Source organism: Homalodisca vitripennis, chromosome 4 (genome assembly GCF_021130785.1).
Source record: "Homalodisca vitripennis isolate AUS2020 chromosome 4, UT_GWSS_2.1, whole genome shotgun sequence".
Classification (NCBI taxonomy): domain Eukaryota; kingdom Metazoa; phylum Arthropoda; class Insecta; order Hemiptera; family Cicadellidae; genus Homalodisca; species Homalodisca vitripennis.
Genome location: NC_060210.1, coordinates 204,548,070 through 204,569,413, shown reverse-complemented (window position 1 = coordinate 204,569,413; position 21,344 = coordinate 204,548,070). Strand labels below are relative to the sequence as shown.

Sequence of the window (21,344 nt, the reverse complement as noted above, 5' to 3'; positions counted from 1 at the left end):
TTACCTACTTCTTGATGACATCAATTTTTACTGCATGTGTTGACTCTGTAACCATTCTTGATGAATGTGTGAATAAAGATATTATTGAATTGAATTGAATGTACAAAAAAAATAAATAAATCACTAGCACAAAAATTTCTTTTTCGTAGATTCCTCCACTAGCACTAGCTCAGCTCTATATATAATTCAGGGATTCCTGCAAAAGAGCCTGACGCTGTCGTGGGGGATTCCCCGTCCCATACTCACAATTTTTACTTTCGATGGGGTGCCACCCAAAGTAGCTACGCCACTGGAGATAATTTAGACAAGAGCAGTTTATGATTTACACAGTCAAAAGCTTTGGATAAGTCACAAAAAATACCTGCTGTACTTGCATGATTCATCCAAAGCCCTCGAAGCACTATTGACAAAGGATGTAAGAGCTAATTCAGTGCTTCTATTTTTCCTAAAACCATACTGCTCATTATATATTAGTTTGTTGGTTTGCAAACATGTTGTTAATCCTAATAATTTATTGCTTTCTCGAAAATCTTTGAAATATTGCTCAATACGGAGATGGGTCTATAATTAGATATTTTAATAGGTGAATCTTTTTTAAATACAGGAATTACTTCAGATATAATTTAAGTTTACTCTGAAAGTGATTAAATTATTGGTTTATTATACTGACTAAAATTGGACTTACTACTTTAACAGACAGTTTTAATATCTCTTAGTTTGCCGGTCCGCCCGCGCCTGCCTGCTCAGTCCTGTTGGCAAGTTCCTGCTTTGATTGTTAAGTTTATTTGTATCTATGCTGATTTAAAAATAACTTCGGTTTTTTATTTATTTTTGTTTATTTATATAAATACCCTCCTGAATACTGGCAATAAGGATACGCTTTATCGCTATTGAAATTTATCACAAGTGTGAGACCATGGTCTGTGGTAAGTGTCAGTTAAATACCACAGACGCCAAAGAGGTAGCCAAGTGTTCGTTATGCAGTGTGGAGTTTCATGCTACTTGTTGCCGGATCCGAACCGTCGCTAAACTTTCGAAGATGTCCGCGAAGGCGCTAACTACGTGACGCTGTGACGTTGACGGTGCTTCCTCTACAAACAGTGACGATCCTATAATTATGGACTTGTTAAAAAACATTAAACAGGAGACGTCAGATGCCAGGAAGTCCAACAGTGAAAGTTTTGCATCTTTGGAAAAGACTATGATGTCTGTTCGCGATTCGTTAGAAGAAGTCAAGCTTAAACTCTCCACAGTTGAGAAAGATAATTTGACGCTCAAAGAAGACTGTGGTTTGCTGAAAAAAGAAAACCAACGCTTGGCTGAGAATGTTTCTCAGCTAAAAACGGAGACCGACGAACTGCAAAAGAGATCAAGATTGAACAATATTGAAATTAGGGGTGTGCCGGTAACAAAGGGAGAGGACATTTATGTCGTAGTCGAGTCGATTGCGAAGGCGATCGGAGTTGTGTTCAACAGGGGAGGAATCTCCATCGCTCACAGGCTCCCGGCTCCCAGAGACAGAAGGTTTCACCCCAGCATCGTGGTCCAGTTTATCTCTCGATCTATTCATGGCGAATGGCTGATTGCCGCAAGAAAAAATCGCATTGAGACTACAAATTTAGCACCTTCACTTCCATGGGCGCCGGTGTTTATCAGTGAGCATCTGACCGCACACAACAAGGCCATCCTGGGGCGCGCCAAGGCGTTCGTTAAATTTGGGAAGCTGGCTTACGCTTGGTCCAGAGAGGGAAGGATCATGGTGAGGAAGACAGCTGATTCTCCAGCCCAGAGGGTTTCATCGTTTGAAGACATCGAGAGAGCGGCAGCATCACCATCACCATCACAGAACACATGGTCAACACAAGAGATAAGGTGCGAAACTACACCAGGTGGTTCACCGGAGTGAGTTGTGTGAGTTAAATGGAGGGATTAAATAAACCGTTAGTTCTACCAATTGTTATAAAAAAATTTTTTGTTAAAGTTTCTTTATAATCAATTAGATAGACCTCCCTTGATAAAAAATACAATCAGCATAGTATCCATCTCTGACATATCATCTGAGCTATCGTGTGAAGCCATTTTACTAAAGATAACATTTAGAAAATCCAACTTTTACTTAATGGGAATCTACAGATCACCACACAGCAGGCTAGAAAACTCACTGGATGCATTATCAGCTGAACTGGACAAAATACACTGTATAAACAATCCAATAGTCATTATGGGTGATATTAACGTGGACAACTTGACGAACAATAATGACAACCAAACCTTGACAGATGCCCTAGAAGGATACAACATAAAAAGACTAGAACTGCCTCCCACACGAATTACACATCATAGCCAGACATCTATTGATTGTATCTGTACAAACCTGAACGAGGACCATCTATCACATGAAGTAATCAGCTCAGGACTATCTGACCACACAGCGCAAATCTGCTACATCAAGACAGACTTACAAAATGACAATACAGCAAAATCCAAAAAAAGACTAATCAATCACAATACAATAGAGAAAGTGAGGAAAATCCTAGCCTCCCAAGACTGGTCACAAATTACTCAAAAAACAGACACAGAAACAGCTTTTTCAGCCTTTAACAGCGTTATGAAATACGTGATGGACATATCTTGCCCACATAAAACTTTTAAATTAAAAACCAATCACGCAAAAAGAGTATGGGATACTGAAAGTGAGACACTACGAAAATCATATTTGGAAGCCTTGAACATAGAAACACTTACTGGAGATGTAAATGATAAAAGGGAAACAGCAACTAGGAAGAAGATGTATGATCTTAAGCTAAAAGAACTTAAGAAGAAGCAAAATGCGGAATTCATAGAGCAGGCTGACAATAAATCAAAAGCTGTCTGGAGGGTAATCAACTCTGAAAGAAAACAAAACACCACAACCATAATTCCAGCAAGTTTCATTGTTGAAGGTGAATTACACAATTCTCCCAATAGCATTGCCAATGCTTTAAATCAATTTTTTTTCCAGAATAGCAGAGAAGACACATGACAAAAATAGAACACCGAATCAAAATCCTACACCAGCAAATGTTATTCAGGCTCACTTTGTTACTAACTTGCAGCACCACAACACTACTGAAGAAGAAATAGGAACAATTATTGACTCCATGAAAGCTAAAACATCTGCTGGAGAGGACGACATTTCTTCAAAGCTAATTAAACATTGTAAAAGTGAACTTTTAACCCCACTGACAAATCTGAAACCCTCCCAATGAAAAGAGGAGTGCCACAAGGATCTGTCCTTGGCCTTGTACTTTATATACTCCTCACCAATGATTTTCCAAGTTACCTTTCAGAGTTTTGTGAGACAGTGATGTTTGCTGATGACACAGCACTACTTGTTGCCACCAAAAATCGACAAGAGCTTGAAATAAACTCCTATGTGGCATACAACATGGCAAAACAGTACTGCCTTCAAAATGATCTGTTCCTGAATGAAAGTAAAACCTATCAACTGATATACACATCACTTCCCAATGACTACCAAGGCCTTCCACAACTAACAACACTAAACTCGAATAAATACCTAGGCATATAGTCCTTGACAACAATCTCTCATGGACACCTCATGTGACCCAACTTTGTAAAAAACTGAACATGGGTCTCTATGCTATACGAAGGCTAAAGCAGGTCAGTGATAACAGAACAGCCATCATAGCCTACTACTCTTTATTTGAAACCCACCTAAGATATGGTAGTAGCCTGAGGTGGGACAAGTGCTTCAAACCTCCAAAGAGTATTGGTAATTCAGAAAAGAGCCATAAGAACACTGAAAGGACTAAGACCGCAAAAGACATGTAGAGAAGCCTTCAAAGAGCTCAGGATCTTGACAGTTACTGCACTCTATATTCTTGAAACAGTAATGCATGCAGTAAAAATAGGCCGAGCCAGATTAGGAGACCACCACACATACAACACAAGGCATAGGCACAACTTCGCACTTGACACTCATCATCTCTGTCTATTCGAGAAGAAACCATCTTATCGAGGAGCTGCCTTCTACAACTGTCTGCCAGAAGAAATGAAGAGAATCCCTGAGAAGAATCTGAAGAGAAGACTCATGGACTGGCTGCTGGAACGAACAATATACACAGTCCAGGAGTTTTTGGATTGGAGAACTCAGCAATGAAGATGAATAATGACAAATTCTGTAACTCTTACTGTACATACTTTTTACCTAATTCGAACATAACAATTGTAATTCAAATGACACAATCGCTGTACTCAATGTATATGTGAATAAAGATTTGATTTGATTTATTATTATTTACTTTTTAATTTATTAAATTTCAATGTAAATAACCATTTTAGGTTGAATTTTTACGGTTTTTTTTACATGTAAATGAATTAATTAAATTGAACTTGACTATTTTGGTTCTATTTCTATTGTATATGGTGAGTATATTATTAGATGGTCTTTGGTAATTAATCAATGGAAGGGTTAAAACAACATGTAATCACCACAAACTGTATTTAAACCAAATTGTATTAGCTTTGGGAAAATGTTAGCAATCCAACTAAATTTTAACTTTAAGTGTGTTTTTATTTATCTGCTTTGCTAGAACTGGTAGTGTGTCAAATATCATTTAAACTATTTTACAGATTTCTGTTATAAATATTTCTGTTATAAATTATCTTTAATCGTTCTTTGGGAGTTTTAAGTTAAGTATTTAATTATGTATATGACATACAGGACTAGTTTCTGTATACATTATATTAAAGTCTGTATTGTATAATTTCTCGAAGTGTTGAACTTTATTTCATTGTAGTACATTAAATTACACCTTTATTTTACCCAAGTTTGAGTAGGTAAGTGGTTTTAGTTTTGAATTAAAAGCTTTATTTGAGCTATATTTTATTTGGATTAATGTAATTTAAATCAATGTATCAAATGTCATCGCAGTATAGGAGAAGTATTTTATTTTACTTTTGGAACATTTGGAATAATTATGTTAGTAATAATCGAATCAGGATACTATAAATGATTTAATCAGTGTGTATTCATTGCATGGCCACCAATGAAACTGTTTGCTTTACCATAACTTGAACTTCTCTTTCAAAAATAATTCATTTTTGTTACTCATATCTTTCTTACTACTGTACACAAAAATGCCCACAAAATATCCATGCGGTAACTGTGGCATTGGAGTTAGATTTTCAGGTATAAAATGTACAAGTTCTTGCAAAAATTGGTACCATGCAGGATGTCAAAATGTCATAGAAAAAAACCTGAAAAAATGGACTCCCCAGGAAATTGGGAAATGGCAATGCATAAATTGCAGAGCAGAAAATCAGCCTCACCTATCCGAACAAGTATTACCTGAATCACTCTCTTTAAATAGCTCTGATACCATCCAAGAACTAAAAATTAACTTAATTGAAAATAATTTTCTAGAAAATTCGAACAGTCAAGAGGATAAACTAGAAATGGCTGCAAAAATAGGATCAGCGTTAGTAGAAGAAAATGAACTCTTAAAAGAAGAAACACTCAAGCTAAAGACCAAACTGAGCATCATGGAGGAAAGATTTGAAGAAATAGAAAATGAAGAAAAGAAATACATAGACAAAATAGAAAACCTTTTACAGCTAAATGCAGACGTTGAAGCTCAACTCACTAAAGAGAAAAAACTTCGCCAAGAAGCGCAATTTATCTATGAGGAACATGACCTAAAACTAAGTCAACTTATTGATGGCTATGTAAAAAGAATAGCGGAGCTTGAAAAAACTATCTCAACACTGCAAAAGAAAACTGAAAATCAAGAAACTAAGTCTGCCACTTTTCAAGATTCTATGACGCAAACTTCCCCTCCTACCGAAATAATTAAAGATAGTCCCTCATCCCTCCTACTTGAAATGTCAGGTATCAAAACAAAACTTGATCGGATAGAGATAGCTATTAATAACCTAGCTATTAATACTTTAACTTCAGGAGACAGCCAAACCTGCAATGAAAAACTGTTTAAAACCTTGACAGAATGTAACTCACACCTGACTTCAGGAGCCAGCCAAACCTGCAAACAAAAACTGGAGAACCCTTTGATAGACTGTAACCCAAACTTGACTTCAGGAGCCAGCCAAACCTGAAAACAAAAACTGGAGAACCCTTTGATAGACTGTAACCCACACTTGACTTCAGGAGCCAGCCAAACCTGCCAACAAAAACTGAAGAACCCCTTGACAGACTGTAACCCACACTTGACTTCAGGAGCCAGCCAAACCTGCCAACAAAAACTGAAGAACCCCTTGACAGACTGTAACCCACACTTGACTTCAGGAGCCAGCCAAACCTGCCATCAAAAACTGAAGAATGTTTTAACAGAATGTAACCCACACTTGACTTCAGGAACCAGCCAAACCTGCCAAGAAAAACTGAAAAACACTTTGACTGAATGCAGCCCACACCTGACCTCAGGAATTGACCAAAGCTGCAAACAAAAACTGCCAGGACGGACAAGGACATGGAGAGCCAAGTCTTCGGTACAAAATAACAATTTAAATACTCAAGCAAGAGCATATGCTCTCCAAGCAACCGAAGGCAAGAAAGCAAATATGTTTAGTGTCTCCCTTCAAGTGGCAAAAGCTGGCAGTAAATCAAATACTTTGGGACTTCAAAAACCTGCCAACTTGGACGTAAAAATGAAGCTAAATAACTCCCCACCACTAAACTCAAAATTAAAGAAAAGTGATGAAGATTATGAGCAATTCTTCCTAAAATACATTACATTCTACATGGAGCACATGAAGAAACACTATGGCTATACTGGAGCTTGTGATGACCTATCACAGTCCAACCATAAGTCTCAGTCCGTTTCAACCGAAAATCAGTCACAGATGCCCCCATCCCCTACAGGTGCTTTGCAAGACCAAAACACAGTCCATTTTTTAGAACAAAGACAAGTAAAAGAAAGCAAATTCAAAAATTGAATAAAAGTCAAACCAGAAGCACTTCTCATAAAAACAACAACTACAGTATGTCAGTACTTCACCAAAATATCGATGGTCTTCGTAACAAAATCGAAAGACTAACTCACCACCTTGAGGTCCTTACACCTAGTGTTGTCATACTTACCGAACATGGTCTAAAAGAAGAAGAGCTCAGAAACATAAAGCTACAAAACTATACTTTATTATCTGCCTTCTGTAGGAAAACCCATGCTAAAGGAGGTGTAGCAATTTACATCAAAAGTGCCCTAGAAGTCATGACAGAACACATAGACACAACATCTTTTTGTGAAGAGTTAATTTGCGAGATAGAACTGTGTCGTTTAACTGTAAACAACCTGCAGTTATACATATTAGGCACATACAGGTCTCCAAGTGGACAGCTTGAAGATTTTCAAAATATTATGTCAAGACTTTTAGCGGACACCAAAGCATACAGTAAATTTCTCATCATAATGGGTGACGTAAATGTTGATATGCTTAAGGAAACCTCTGATAACAAACTAATTAATGACATGCTATTAAGTTTCAATACCATAAGACTACCCCTGCAAGCTACTAGGATTACCAGCTCCACACAGTCCTCTATTGATTGGGTGTGCACAAATAGCTCGGAACTTGTTGTACAAGTGGAAGTACTACAAACTGGACTCTCTGACCACAGAGCTCAGCTGTGTACCCTAAACATCCCTACAAAAGAAAAACCAACAGTTTCTGTTACAAGACGCAGGTTCAATGATGACAATATGGCAGTGCTAAAATCTCTCTTACAAGGGCAAAACTGGGACAATGTCAGGAATGTACACCACCTACAAGATGCTTATGATACTTTTTCTAAGACCCTGAATGTTATCTTGGATATGGCATGTCCTAAAAAGAAAATTAGATCTCGAAAAAAAGCCAAGCCAAAATACTATTTAAATGACGAAGCACTAAGCCTTAAAAGGGACTTTTTGGAGGCTCAGCACAAATTTGAACTAACAGGCTCTGTAACAGACAAAACCAACATGACAATCAAGAAAAAAGCATACGATTTTAAACTGAGAGACATGAAGAGGCAACACATAGTGACTTACATCAACCAAGCTCATGACAAGTCCAAAGCAACATGGAAGGTTATAAATGACGAAAAGACAGGGAAGAATGACAATAACTCAAAATTAGAACTACTTGTTGATAACAAAAAACTTGAAGACCCTCAGAAAATTGCAGACTTCCTGAATGAATACTTCACTAATATAGTAGATAACACTTTAAGAAAACAAACCAAAAACCATACAAGACCAGTATTACCTACATTAGTACCTGTTACAAACAGTAAACTTGAAGTATTTCATCCCACGTCAGTAGAAGAGGTGCGAAATGTAATAAAATCCCTGAAATCGACTCATTCAGCTGGTCTGGATGAAATATCCTCAAAGATATTGAAATTTTGTTGTGAGGAGCTATCTGAACCTCTGTCATACTTAATTAACAGATCTTTTCAACAAGGAATTTTTCCCCAACAGCTGAAAAAATCCAAAGTTTATCCAAAACATAAGGGTGGAAATAAACTGGAAGTCAATAATTACAGACCAATATCAGTAATTTCAACAATTTCCAAACTGTTCGAGAAGATAGCCCTCAAAAGATTATTGGATCACTGCAACGAAAATGAGTTGATGACACCTAACCAACATGGCTTTAGGAAACATAAGTCTACAACAACGGCCTTAATAAGTCTGCTTGAGGAGACTGTTGACCACATAGAAGCTGGCAGAATAGCAGCAGGTATTATGCTAGATTATAGCAAGGCCTTTGATTGCCTCAGCCATGACCTTATCCTCACCAAGTTACAATCCCTTGGTATTGTGGCAAAAGCAGCAGAATGGGTACATAACTATCTGGCTGATAGACATCAGCTTGTGGAGCTTCTGTGTCAAGAAAAGAGTACTACCAAAAAAGTTCTTTCAACACCTCTACCAATAACAAGAGGGGTACCCCAAGGTTCTGTTCTGGGCCCTGCTCTCTTCATCCTTACCACAAATGACCTACCAGCATATTTAAGAGACAGCTGTACCCCAATAATGTACGCTGATGATACCACCCTTGTGCTGGGCAAAGAAAGTATAGAATCACTTCAGATAAGCGCATTTATTGCTACAAACCTAGCCACTCAATACTGCCACGAAAATGACCTAGTTATAAACACACAAAAAACAAAGCAAATCATGTTTGGTAGAAGAGGAAGGGAGGAACCAGCATTACCTGAGGTGGAAGTGGAAGAGACCGCATGATTCCTGGGCATTACCATCGACAGTTCCTTTACCTGGACAGCCCACATTGACAGTGTATGCAGGAAGTTGAACACTGGCATATTTTTAATTCGAAGAATGACGCAAATTGGCACTCCAGAAATAGCAAAAATCATTTACCATGCTTTCTGTGAAACTCACATAATGTATGGCATAGCCGCATGGGGTGGTACTACCAAGACCAATATGAACAGGATACTAATATTACAAAAGAGAGCATTAAGAACTATACTAGGCCTACAACCTATGGAGAGCTGCCGAGAACATTTTAAAAGTCTTAAAATCTTGACTGTGTATGCAATGTACATTTGTGAGGTGGCACATTATGCATCAATCAAACAACCAGCTCAAGGATCAGCCCTTCACAACTATAATACAAGACATGCAACCCGTTTCAACCTCCCAGCTCATCGAACTTCTCTATATGCAAGAAAACCAATATATGCCGGTATGAAAATCCTCAACCACCTACCACAAGACTTCAGACAAGAAACTGGGGCAACACTAAAGAACAGACTGAAGAACCTCTTGTTGGACAATCCAATCTATTCCATGGATGAATTTTATCAAACGACCTGGACTTGATGTTATGTATTGTATTACAATTTCATGTATTTACTCATATATTGTATACAGTATTGTTTTGACACCATTGCATTTCTTAAAGAAATTGTAATAAAGAATATTCTGACTTCTGACTTGAATATTGGTTAAATACGTTCATGAGTTGATTGTGTATACATACATAATGTATTAATATGTATAAATTTCATGTTCACTATGGTCTCGAGGCTGTTTGTTTCTTGTTGATAACTTCTTCCATGTTGTGAAGTTATTATTTGTATCCTTTATCTCTGTATTACAAGTCTTACTTAGTTATTATAACTATAATAATCTTAACTTATTAATCTGTATATTGTTCACACTATGTCAATATGAGTAATTGGGAGGGTTTCAAATGTGTAATAAAAGTACTTGTAAATCATAGACTTCTCTGAACTTTAAATTAATACCAAATTAAAATTAACAATTAACCATAATTAATTAAATACATACCTATAATCTAAATTTGGTAATAAAGATTCAAGATTCAAGATCTTTATTCGTAAATGCAAAATACATTTTTACATTACATGTCAAAATACTAAAACTATATCTAACTTAACAAATCTCTTACACAGTAAAAACATTTATCAAGAAAGTGTGTCTTTAGTTTTTTTTAAAATAAACGTAGATTTTGCTCATTTTTAATATTCAATGGCAATGCATTGAAAGCTTTTGCACCCAAGTGGTATGGACCCCTCTCAAATGCGCTAGTACTATGTGCAGCCACAGACATCAGCCCTCTTGATCTGGTCGGATACTGATGGTAGTATCCATTGCTTACAAAAAGCTTTGGATTGCCCTTAACAAAAGAGCATAGCTCGTACCCCACCAGACCCGCCAGAGTAAGTATTTTTAATTCACCGAAAAGAGGTTTACAAGTTTCGAATCTCCTATGTCCTGAGATGATTCGCAAACACCATTTCTGGAGGACAAATACTCTATTAAAATTTACTACACTGGATGGACCCCAGAACATTAACCCGTACCTCAAAATCGATTGAACGTGAGAAAAATATACTGTTCGTAGAAATATGTCCTTTTTTTAAATAACATGTTACAGTAATTCTAAAATCAAGTATTTCACACAATTGATTCCAATTAAATACGGTGTACTAAGTGTAAGGATGTTGGAGTTATGTACGTGTTTGATTCTATATGATAATGAATACGTGTGTGTGTGCACGTGTTTGTATGATGGGACTTGGTATGTAGGCTATGTATGTAAGACTGGGTGTGGTGTGTTGTGGATGGATGTATGCATATAATTCTTAAATGTATAATCATTAAGACTATTAATGTAGTCAGAAATAGTTGAAAATAATTATTAAATATAGTGAGCGGGTAGTGCGGGTTTGGTGGTAGGAGTGTGCGGGATGAATGACTTTTTGAATGAAGCGATTGATGATTTTAGAGTAGTAAGTCCAGTAGTGTATGAGGATATTGGGGATTTTACTTTTTGGGCGAGAGACGTTGATGGTTCAGACAGCTGTGGTATAACAATTTTACATGCAAATATTAGGAGTTATAACAGACACATAAACGAACTTTTAATTATCTTAAACAGTCTCGGTAATAAGTTTGATATTATTGTTTTAACAGAAACCTGGTTAGATGAAATTTGTAGTATCGCTGGGTATGATGTGATTATGAACAAACGAAAGAGGAACCAGAATTATGGCGTAATGGTGTGTGTCAATAAATGTTTCCGAGTAGAGTATGAGGAGGTATGTATGCATGGGTCCACAAGTATCAGAGCGGATATGTCGGTTAGCGGTGACCAGCTCAGTTTGCTCGCGGTGTATCGCAGCCTATCCTCAGATAATGATCTTGATTTATCCATTAATGACCTTGAATTTTATAGCAGCAATAGACCCAGGGACCGAATACACTGGCTAATTGGTGACGTCAATTGCTGCATTTTGCAGGAAAATCTAAGTTTGTTATCACAACATTATCTTGATGTATTGTACGGCGCCGGCTTTGTTAGTTGTATAAATATTCCAACTAGAGTTACGGCAAATTCATCTACCTGCATCGACCACATTTTTGTTGATATAAAGAACACAGATCGCATTGAATCAGGCTTAATAAAATCAAGTATGACAGATCATTATCTAATCGTTACTAAGCTTTGGACAGAAGTACCTATTGTAAATAATATAAATAACAACAATATTGACAAATTTGATAAAGATTTTGTCTGTAGATGCATTTCTGACCAGAATTGGAACTTAGTAACGGGTTTAGATGACGTAAATTCAAGTTGTAATGTTCTTGTTGAAATACTTCAGACCATAATGGAAAAATAAAAAAAAGTCTCAATTTTGTTCGGCTAGGGAACGAAAAATTAAGCCTTGGATCACAAATAGTTTAATCAAATCGATTAGATTTAGAGATAAATTAAGTCAACGTTGCAAAAGAGAACCATTCAATACAGTGCTACTTAAAAACTTCAAAAACTATAGAAATATCTTAAATAAAACAATTAAAAATGCAAAGTGTCAATACTACAGAAGGAATATCTGTAAAGCGGGAAACAATAACAAGTTACTGTGGAAAAACATTGGAGAAATTACAGGCACTGTGACTAAAAAAGACCATTTTCCGATTGAACAATTTTTATCGAACAAGAATAATATTTTGAACTCAGACATTATCAATGTGGCGAATACTTTTAATGAGTATTATGTAGGAGTGGGAGATAATCTGGCCGGCGCTGTCCCTCCTGTGGCCGAGTGTGTAGTGGACGACGACATGCACAGGGTGGACTCTGTATTTCAGCTGGAACCCGTCACTGAGCAGGATATTGTAAAAGTAGTACAAGACATGCGAGGTGAGTCTGTCCCCGGGCTGGACGACCTACCAGTTTGGTCTATAAAAGAAAACATCCAAGTTCTTAAATTTCCACTTTCACATGTAATAAATAGTTTTAGACAAGGTATTTATCCGGTCGTGTTTAAAAGTGGAAAAGTCATCCCTATATACAAAGGAGGTCCAAAAATTCATTGCATTAGTTTCAGGCCTATCACTCTTGCAAGTGTCCTCGCCAAGATTTTAGAAAAGTGTGTTAGAAAACAATTTCAAAATTACGGTATTAATCATGGATTTTTGTATGGAAACCAATTTGGCTTTCGGAATGATAAAAACCTAAACGATAACTTATTTTCATTTACAAAAGAAACTCATGATCCAGTTGGGCGTAATAAGAAAGTACTAATAGTTTTCATAGATCTAGCCAAAGCTTTTGACACAGTCAATAGAGTTACTAGTAAAAAAAACTAGTTTGTATAGGTGTTAGAGGTACGACTTTGGAATGGTTTAAAAATTATCTAAGCGAGAGATATCAGGTTGTCTCAATTTTAGGCAGTCATAGTTTAACAAAACAGGTCGAATATGGTGTTATTCAAGGTAGTACATTAAGACCACTTTTGTTTCTAATTTATATAAACAATATTGATAAAATTAACCTTCTAGGTGGCCAGATCTTTCTATATGCAGATGACACAGCCTTGTTGTTCGAGGGATCCAGCTGGGGGGAAGCATATGGAGCGGCGGAGCGGGGGCTGCGTACTGTCAAGCGATGGTTTGACCAAAATCAGCTCACAGTAAATTTACATAAAACCAAATGTATGGCAATATCACTGAGAGCTGACGGAGATCCTGTGAACCTTACTCTGAAACTCCATACTTGTACAGGCCAGAATGATTGTGGCTGCGAAACTGTTGAAAGAGTGTTAGATTACAAGTACCTCGGTGTCATATTTGATAGTAGACTTAAGTGGACAGCTCATGTGCAATTGTTAAAGAACAGAATGAGAAAGTTTATTTATATATTTTCCGTTCTTCATAAAATATTAACGCCAGCTTTGATGAAAACAGTTTATCACGCATATGTACAATCATTATTACAATTTGGTATCATTGCTTGGGGCAGAGCATATACAACTATTCTTCTACCATTACATACTTCACAGAAAGCCATTATGAAAGCGGCATTACAAAAACCAACTAGTTACTCATCTGAATTATTATTTAATTAGTTCAAGGTTTCTAATATAACTCAGTTATATGCAAGAACAATTATCTTATATATTTTTAAAAATCTAGAAAATATTTTCTAAAAAAACCAACCACCCTTACGTTACAAGAACACAAATTAACTCGGGTATTATAACACCAAGAATCAATAAATCTATAAATTTTATAGACACTTATTATATAGCTAGTATTGTTTTCTCAAAATTACCCCACCAAATGAAAACTCCCGGTCCATGCAGTTATTATTCATATAAGAAAATAGTTAATAATTGGCTAGTAGAATTAGGTAGAACAGGGATAGATAATCTCTTTAAGTCCACTTACAGGGCAACCTAAATGCCGGGGTACTTACGTATCTCGGTTTGTGCGTGGGTGTGTTTGTCTGTGTCAGCCTGTTTGCGTGCGTGTGCTTGCGCTTGGGTGTGTTTTGGCATGTGTGGGATAGAAAGGATGGGTGTATCGCAAATTAGGTGGTACTAGGTAAACCTTGTGATTGTGTCTGTTTATGAAATCAATCATGCGTGGAATGTTTGCTATTTGGAAATGAGTTACGCAGGGCAAACTATTTATGCCCTTAATGGATTATAATTTTAATACATATTTGTACCTTGCTATAGTTAGAGCCACAGTCTGTGCAGCCAGATATATTGCTTTGTTATTTCCACTTGAATTTTAAATATATCACAGTTAACTGAATGTGGACTGACTGGACTCGATTCTTGCGCACAGGTTACAACCAATGCGAGGATCTCATTTCTATGCTTAGTTACTATAAATATTTAATGTGTTGTTTATGGCTGGAAATAAATGTATTTCTTTCTTTCTTTCAATAGTGATATAGGAATACCATCCCAACCACATGCCCTACTGTTATTTAAACTAAGAATGATTTTTTCTACTTCATCTACTGTTACAAACTGAAACAAATTTAACTCTGGTGATGGACCACTTACTCTAATATTTGCATTGTTTTTCATTACAACTTTGTGTATGTTCAATTCATCCACAAGACAACACTAACAAAGTGAGTATTAAAATGATTAAAAAGTTTTTGAGGGTGACTGAGGAGTAAAATATAATACACTCTACATATATATATAAACCCGGCAAGTGAGAGATCCGGGTTCGACTCCCGGCGGAGCAAGTACTTTTTGCGATTCAATGTTTATTGAAATTATATATATATATAGAGGTATAACTAGGTGTATATCTCTTTTATTTATTTCTTTAATCTTTTTTTTTAAATCCAAAACATTAAAAAATCTGTTTGGTAAGTGTACAATAATATTGTAAACCTGAAATTGTCTTTTATTTTCTCCAAATTCACAATTAATTGTATACATCTTTATTTTCTAGTGTAGCTAATTTCTTGTATTCTTTAATTGCAATAGCAATTAATAGCATTCAACTCTTTCAAGAGCTCCATTTAATAAGAAAAAAGTAATTGTTTTTCTCAGGTAACACATCTTAGTAATTTTATAATAACAAAGGTTCAGAAGGAGAAAGGTTCATTCATTTGAAATAATAAAGAATGCAAAAAGTTTGAGCACATCAGCTGCAATAGTCATTAAGCTACAGTATTTAGAAAATATTAAAACATGACCAAAAGTGCCTTTTTGTGGATTTTTAAAAGATTTTCACTCAAAAACCAAAAGGCCGAAGAACGTAATATTTGGCATTTTAATTAGTCTTGGTAGATACAACTTCCATACAAAAATTCAACAAAATCTGAGAGGTCAAGGTCCAAAATTACTTTTTTCATTGGTTGATTTGACTTGTAATAACCCAGCAACTTCCATGATATATGAAAATCCATGTCCTTATTTACTTAGGGAGTCTGGAACGTACTACCACAACTATAGCAAGTTCCACTGTATATGAATATCTATGTATTTATTTACATAGGGATCCAGAACTTATTACCACAGTACTATAGCAACTGCTGCAGCATTAAAATTACTACCATAATACTACTTACTAATACTGCTCTAGCGTCTGCACAGTATATGAATATTAATGTATTTTTTACTTCAGAATCTGCAATTGAGCACTAGCATGTACCATAGTACATGAATATCTATGTAGATACATATTACATATATGTAGATATATATTATCTATTATAGATATTTCTCAAATAATTTACAATTATTTTCCATTACAATAATTAATTGTAATTATTTACTTAGCCACTTCATACTATTTGTCAAAATTTCAACTTAATATATGAAAATAAATGTATAGGATATTTTTTTCTTCCAGGAGAAAGAGACGGTAGTCCCTGCATGTAGTCCTAAGAGGACCTTAGCGTCACCCATACTTACGTTTGTGCCCTCAAAGTCGGAGACTTTTACAGATGCCAATCAAATTTGAGGGCTCCTGTTCTATGTCCTTTGGGCTGAGAAGATATTCCCCTAGGAATATCTTCCTACTTTAGATATGGCAGGACAGTGTAACCTTATGTGTTCCGCTGATTCTTCTGCTTCTCTGCAGAGTCTGCATTCATCAGTCTGACTAAGACCCACCTTCATCAGATGTTTTCTAAGGGAGCCACGTCCTGCCAGCATCCCTACTATCAATCTTATATCCTCCTTACTTTGTTCTAGGAGAGATGCCCACACTTAAGCATAAGGAGAGATAAACACTTTTGATTGTCCCTATCCTGAAGCCCTAATCCAGTTATTGGATCTAATCCTCTTTTCCAAATCTTTTATGAGAGCTTTGCTGTAGCAGAAGGCATCTCCACAGCTTGATTCAAGCCCTACCATAAGGGATTCTATACCTATTTTGGCAAGGATATCTGCTTTTTCGTTTCCATGAATGTCCTCATGGCCAGGCACCCAACAGAGTGTTATTCTGTTTTTCTTCGCCAGTTCTACCAGAGCATTCTTGCATTCCCAAATTGCTTTTGAGTTAAATGAACAGGCGTCAAGTGTCTTTAGAGCAGCATGGCTGTCACAGAGGAAACTATTGCAAAAATGCTCAGACCTCTAAATTTTCTTCAACTTTGTTGGTGTTGTTTATCCCCTCCAGATCCTTTCTACTCCTCCTTGGCTTGTTATCCTTACCCACCCAGAAACACTGATTCATTCGGTCTGCTAGATTGTTGGACTATTCGAGATACAACCTAAAATTTTAACCAATTAGTTATTGTGCAATTATGGATCATGATCACCAAAAAATTCTTTCCGGGAATAAAAACATACTATTTTACGAAATTGATAAAAGTGGTTTGTGATCGTTATAGCTGCTTGGCTAAAGTAAATTGCAAACACACAGATAACATCGTCAGTTTAAATATGATAAAGGGCTGTAACTTCTCTTCAAAATAGAGCGCGAGTATTGATCCTGCAGAAACTAGCCATACGGATTCTAGTGGATCTACAACCATTGGGAACCTGCTGCGACTCTATTATACATTTCAAGATCAAGAAAGTGATCAGTCTGTATATACAAGGGGTAATTATGTACTATGCTTACCAACAAGAACCTCCACGCAACAACAACATTCATAACTACAATATCAGACATGCTATCTCTTTTGTGACCCTTTGTGAATCCTCAAACAGAGACTTACACTGTATGAAAAATAACCAATCTAAATTGGCTGCAAGCTTTACAATCACCTTCCGGAAAACATTAGAAGACTATAAGGACAATGCTTGAAGACAGAACTGGGTAAATAGCTGACAGATCAGCCCTTCTACAGCCTACCAGAGTTCTTTAATAACCTTGAATTACCTTTGGACTTCTTTAGGTTCTTCCAGCATGCAGTTTTTTAGTTGGGCTAAATATTCCACTCGAAATCTTTTTCTTAGATCTTGAACTCACTTTAGCTATTTCAGTTTTCTTTCAAATAAAGAAGAATCCAGAACGAATATTGTAAAGTGGCTAAAGTAAACAATTACACATTGATATTTCTGATTAAACAAACTACCAAACAATAACAAACAAAATGTTGAACCGAACTACGTTAAACATGTATTTAAAATTATAGTATAGTTCAGCTAGGCCTATGTATTTATAAACAATGAAGTAAGAATTTAATTAGCCTATGAATAAAAAGCTATCCAGGTCTATGTGTACTTATTAAATGTAAAAAAATAAAGCAGTTTAACATTTAGTTACTTTAAATTATTTTGAAGAATAAATGCATCTGACAGTTTGAGGCACAAATAATGCTTGTTCATCGCCATTGTACTTACCGGCATTACTCAAATACCATACAAATAATGATTTTACTTCAATGTTTGAATTTTTAATTCAATAGCATATTTCTAACTGACAATTTGGATCCCTGATTCGATTAACCCTTTAACGCTCACTGGTCGATATTTCAACCACGATATTTCATTATTTGCTCTGTGCACGCTTTATTTTTACTTGTAATCCCTAGACGCACGGTGGTTGAAATTTCAACCACACCGAAATTCTTTCTGTGCACACCCCTAAAATTTGCAAATTTAACATGTTTTATTGATTTAACTTAATACTGGGGTTGTATCTAGACTTGGAAAAATAATTTAAAAAATCCTTTCTTTTATTTGATATATTTTAGGCTATGGTTGATATTTCGACCAGTGACCTTTCAGGTATACTATGCATAATACCTCATGCTCACTGGTTAAAATTTCAACCACTTATAGATAGGGTTAAAAACGTACAAATAATAATAAATAAACATTATTTATTTAAACCCAAAAAGTTAATCGCATTAAACAGAAACTTAGTTTCATTTTAAACATAATTTTTATAAAAAAAACATCAATTATTAAAGCAAAACAGTAATCCAAACCAATATAAACCAAGATTATCATAAAACCTTAATTATTTAAAGCAAAAAAAGTAATAACCACCGCCCTGTTTTATATATATAACAGCTTAATTCAAACTAACTATTATAACGAAAAGTATTTAATTCAATGGTAAAAATTATAAATTTTACATGTAAACAATGTTACATTTAAACAATTTTTGCTAAGATAAAATTACAAGTTAATAATAATATAAACTATTATAGAAAAAATTTAATCTACAACTCCAAATAATTATATTGTACATATTAAATCAAAACATATTTTGATTTAGCAATATTCAGAAGAAAAAAAATATTTATAGGCCTAATCAATACGTAGTCATTTGGAAATGAAAAACACATTTAATCTAACCTAATTAAAAACTTAAATATCTTAATTAAAAAAGAAGTAATGCATATAAATTATAGCTCAGGGCTTGTGGAATGGGGCGAAGCAGGCTAGACACAGGGCTGCATCACATTTCTCACAGGCAATACTTGTGCGCTTACATTTTTCCTTCGTATTACATCTTGCACATCTACGAGAAGAAGTGGGAATTGGAAAATTTTCTCCAACATTATTAAGGTCTAAATTCATTACCTTTCTACCAGTTACTTTGTTTGCAGTTACTGAGGTATTAGCTTTTGGTGTTCTACTACGGAAATTCCCAATGAGTTCTGCTGCCAGCTTTTCACAAAAAAGTAGTTGTGTCATTGGCTTTTTTTTCTATTTTCAGTTGAAATATACTTATACTAAATAAATGAGTTGACTATGACAGATTCTAAAAAAAAATCAAAGATTTTTAACCACTATTTTCTTGATTTCTGGGCTATTCCATAACATGATTTGTTTATACTACAAAATTATCTCTAAAATGTCATGTAAACTTTCAAGCAGTCATTATTTTTTGTTTATAACTTGCATGCCCAAAGATATTCGTCTTATCTGATAATTTTGTCTCCTAGAGGAGAATATCCACATTAAAAGTGTATAACACCAATTCAAAATCTATAAAGATAAACTTTTTATAATTATTATAAAATTACCATAATTTAGGACAAAATTCTTTTATTGTGATATTTAATTTGTTTTAAGAGCCTATATGGCTAATATAATTTAAAAACAAAGCATAATGTACAGTCTCAAATATCACAACCAATGCTAAATAATTTAAATGTATTAAAATCTCACCTTTACTCAGCTGCAGTTAAAAACGTAATGACAAACAGGATTTTCTCTGATGTCACTATTCCTAGACGCACGCTGGTCGCAGAATGAGCCACTTTTTTTGTTTATCTCGATAGAGTGCAGTACAAGTTCCGTTCACGTCTATTTCATATCCCAACATATCAGGTGGAATTCCAAGAATGGCTAGTGCTGACAAGGACTATATTCGCCCATCCGTATGAGCCAAACTTACTTTAATTGAAAGTGGTTGAAATATCAACCACCGTGCGTAAACGAAACTGAATGCATTTTTGGGTGTGCACAAGGAAGTTTTCCAAGTGGTTGATATTTCGACCAGTGAGCGTTAAGGGAATTAAACATATTTTAGGCAACCTATAAAGGGTTAAGGTGATGGACCCTTATTATACTGCAGCCAACTTAACAATGCTAAAGAGAAAAGAAGTCTGCAAAAACAAATTCAAATGCTCCAAATCAGTCTGATCTAGCCTAATACATGTCACAAGAACAACCAATGTCACCACCACAGGTCCCCCAGTAGCTAGTCTCATATCCTCGCCCAGAAACATGCAGGGCCCTCTCAGTACTTCAAATATCATATGGGAGAGCATTCCAAAAGTGGACAGTCATTACGTTATTACAATTTTTTTTATCTATGAATTAGAATTGATAGAGTAGTGGAGTAGTAAAATAAAGCAAACACTTACCAAAATATGATCCAAACATTCTTGAATGCCTTATAACCTATTCAAATAAAAATATTTTAATTCTATAAAACAAAAAATACTTACAGCAACCCAATGATGTAATTGAAACTTAGCAGATTTTTTAATAATACGATACAGTTCCTCATTATATTCTAACTTAACATGCAGTCATCAACAGGCATGATTTTATATTACAAGACGTATATCATGAGTTCAAGTGAAGAAAACTGTTTAGAGTGAATTTTAGAAAAATTAAATTCTGAACATTTTCAAAACTACTATATTTTGACTGCACAGTAATCCTTCTAAAGTCTGTAACTTTAATTCACACTAAAACCACCACTCACTCACTACAACCCACATCACACACACACACACACACACACACACACACACACACACACACGTTAAAAAAAGTGTTTATTTTTTGACGTTTTGAGTATTTAGTTTGACACAGATGATGTAAATTGGAAAGCTGCGCTCAGGCCACAGTCATAAATAAAAATTATACCTATTAGCTACAGTCTAAGATTAAAACAAATCAAAATCAGAAGGAATAAGCATTTTCAACAATTTAATTTAAATAAACAGACTTGTGTAAAACCAAGTCAAAATGAATATATGTATGTTACTTTTATCTACATATCCTCAAACACACATAAATATGTATAAAAACGTCTGATATAGACTTAATTTCTTCATCTTTGACTGAAAATATTGTCAAATTGAATGTGTCAGCACTT

At 35.3% G+C, this 21,344-nt stretch overlaps 2 protein-coding genes across 2 annotated transcripts in view; one reads left to right on the top strand and one right to left on the bottom strand.

Annotated features, from left to right (window-relative positions):
* LOC124360933 (amyloid beta A4 precursor protein-binding family B member 1-interacting protein-like) overlaps nt 1–20,988 on the bottom strand; it is a 152,155-nt gene extending 131,167 nt beyond the window's left edge. The window contains exon 1 of the mRNA XM_046814941.1: nt 20,686–20,988. The gene's annotated coding sequence lies outside the window, so the exon portion shown is untranslated. The remainder of the gene's footprint in view (nt 1–20,685) is intronic.
* Nucleotides 5,461–13,464, top strand: LOC124361385. Its single transcript, XM_046815432.1, has 6 exons — nt 5,461–5,893; nt 6,170–6,883; nt 7,960–8,090; nt 8,589–9,081; nt 12,568–12,708; nt 13,397–13,464. Exons 1-6 carry the CDS (start codon nt 5,461–5,463, stop codon nt 13,462–13,464), a joined length of 1,980 nt encoding a protein of 659 aa, XP_046671388.1.
* Nucleotides 20,989–21,344: the final 356 nt, after the last annotated feature.

Excerpts from the sequence above, each read along its gene's own strand:
- LOC124361385 (XM_046815432.1), top strand. The coding sequence starts at position 5,461 with ATGGCTGCAAAAATAGGATCAGCGTTAGTAGAAGAAAATGAACTCTTA. Across the intron at positions 6,884-7,959 it reads GATGCCCCCATCCCCTACAG|GCTCTGTAACAGACAAAACC; the intron begins GTGCTTTGCAAG and ends TTGAACTAACAG. Across the intron at positions 12,709-13,396 it reads AGTAGTACAAGACATGCGAG|GGATCCAGCTGGGGGGAAGC; the intron begins GTGAGTCTGTCC and ends TTGTTGTTCGAG.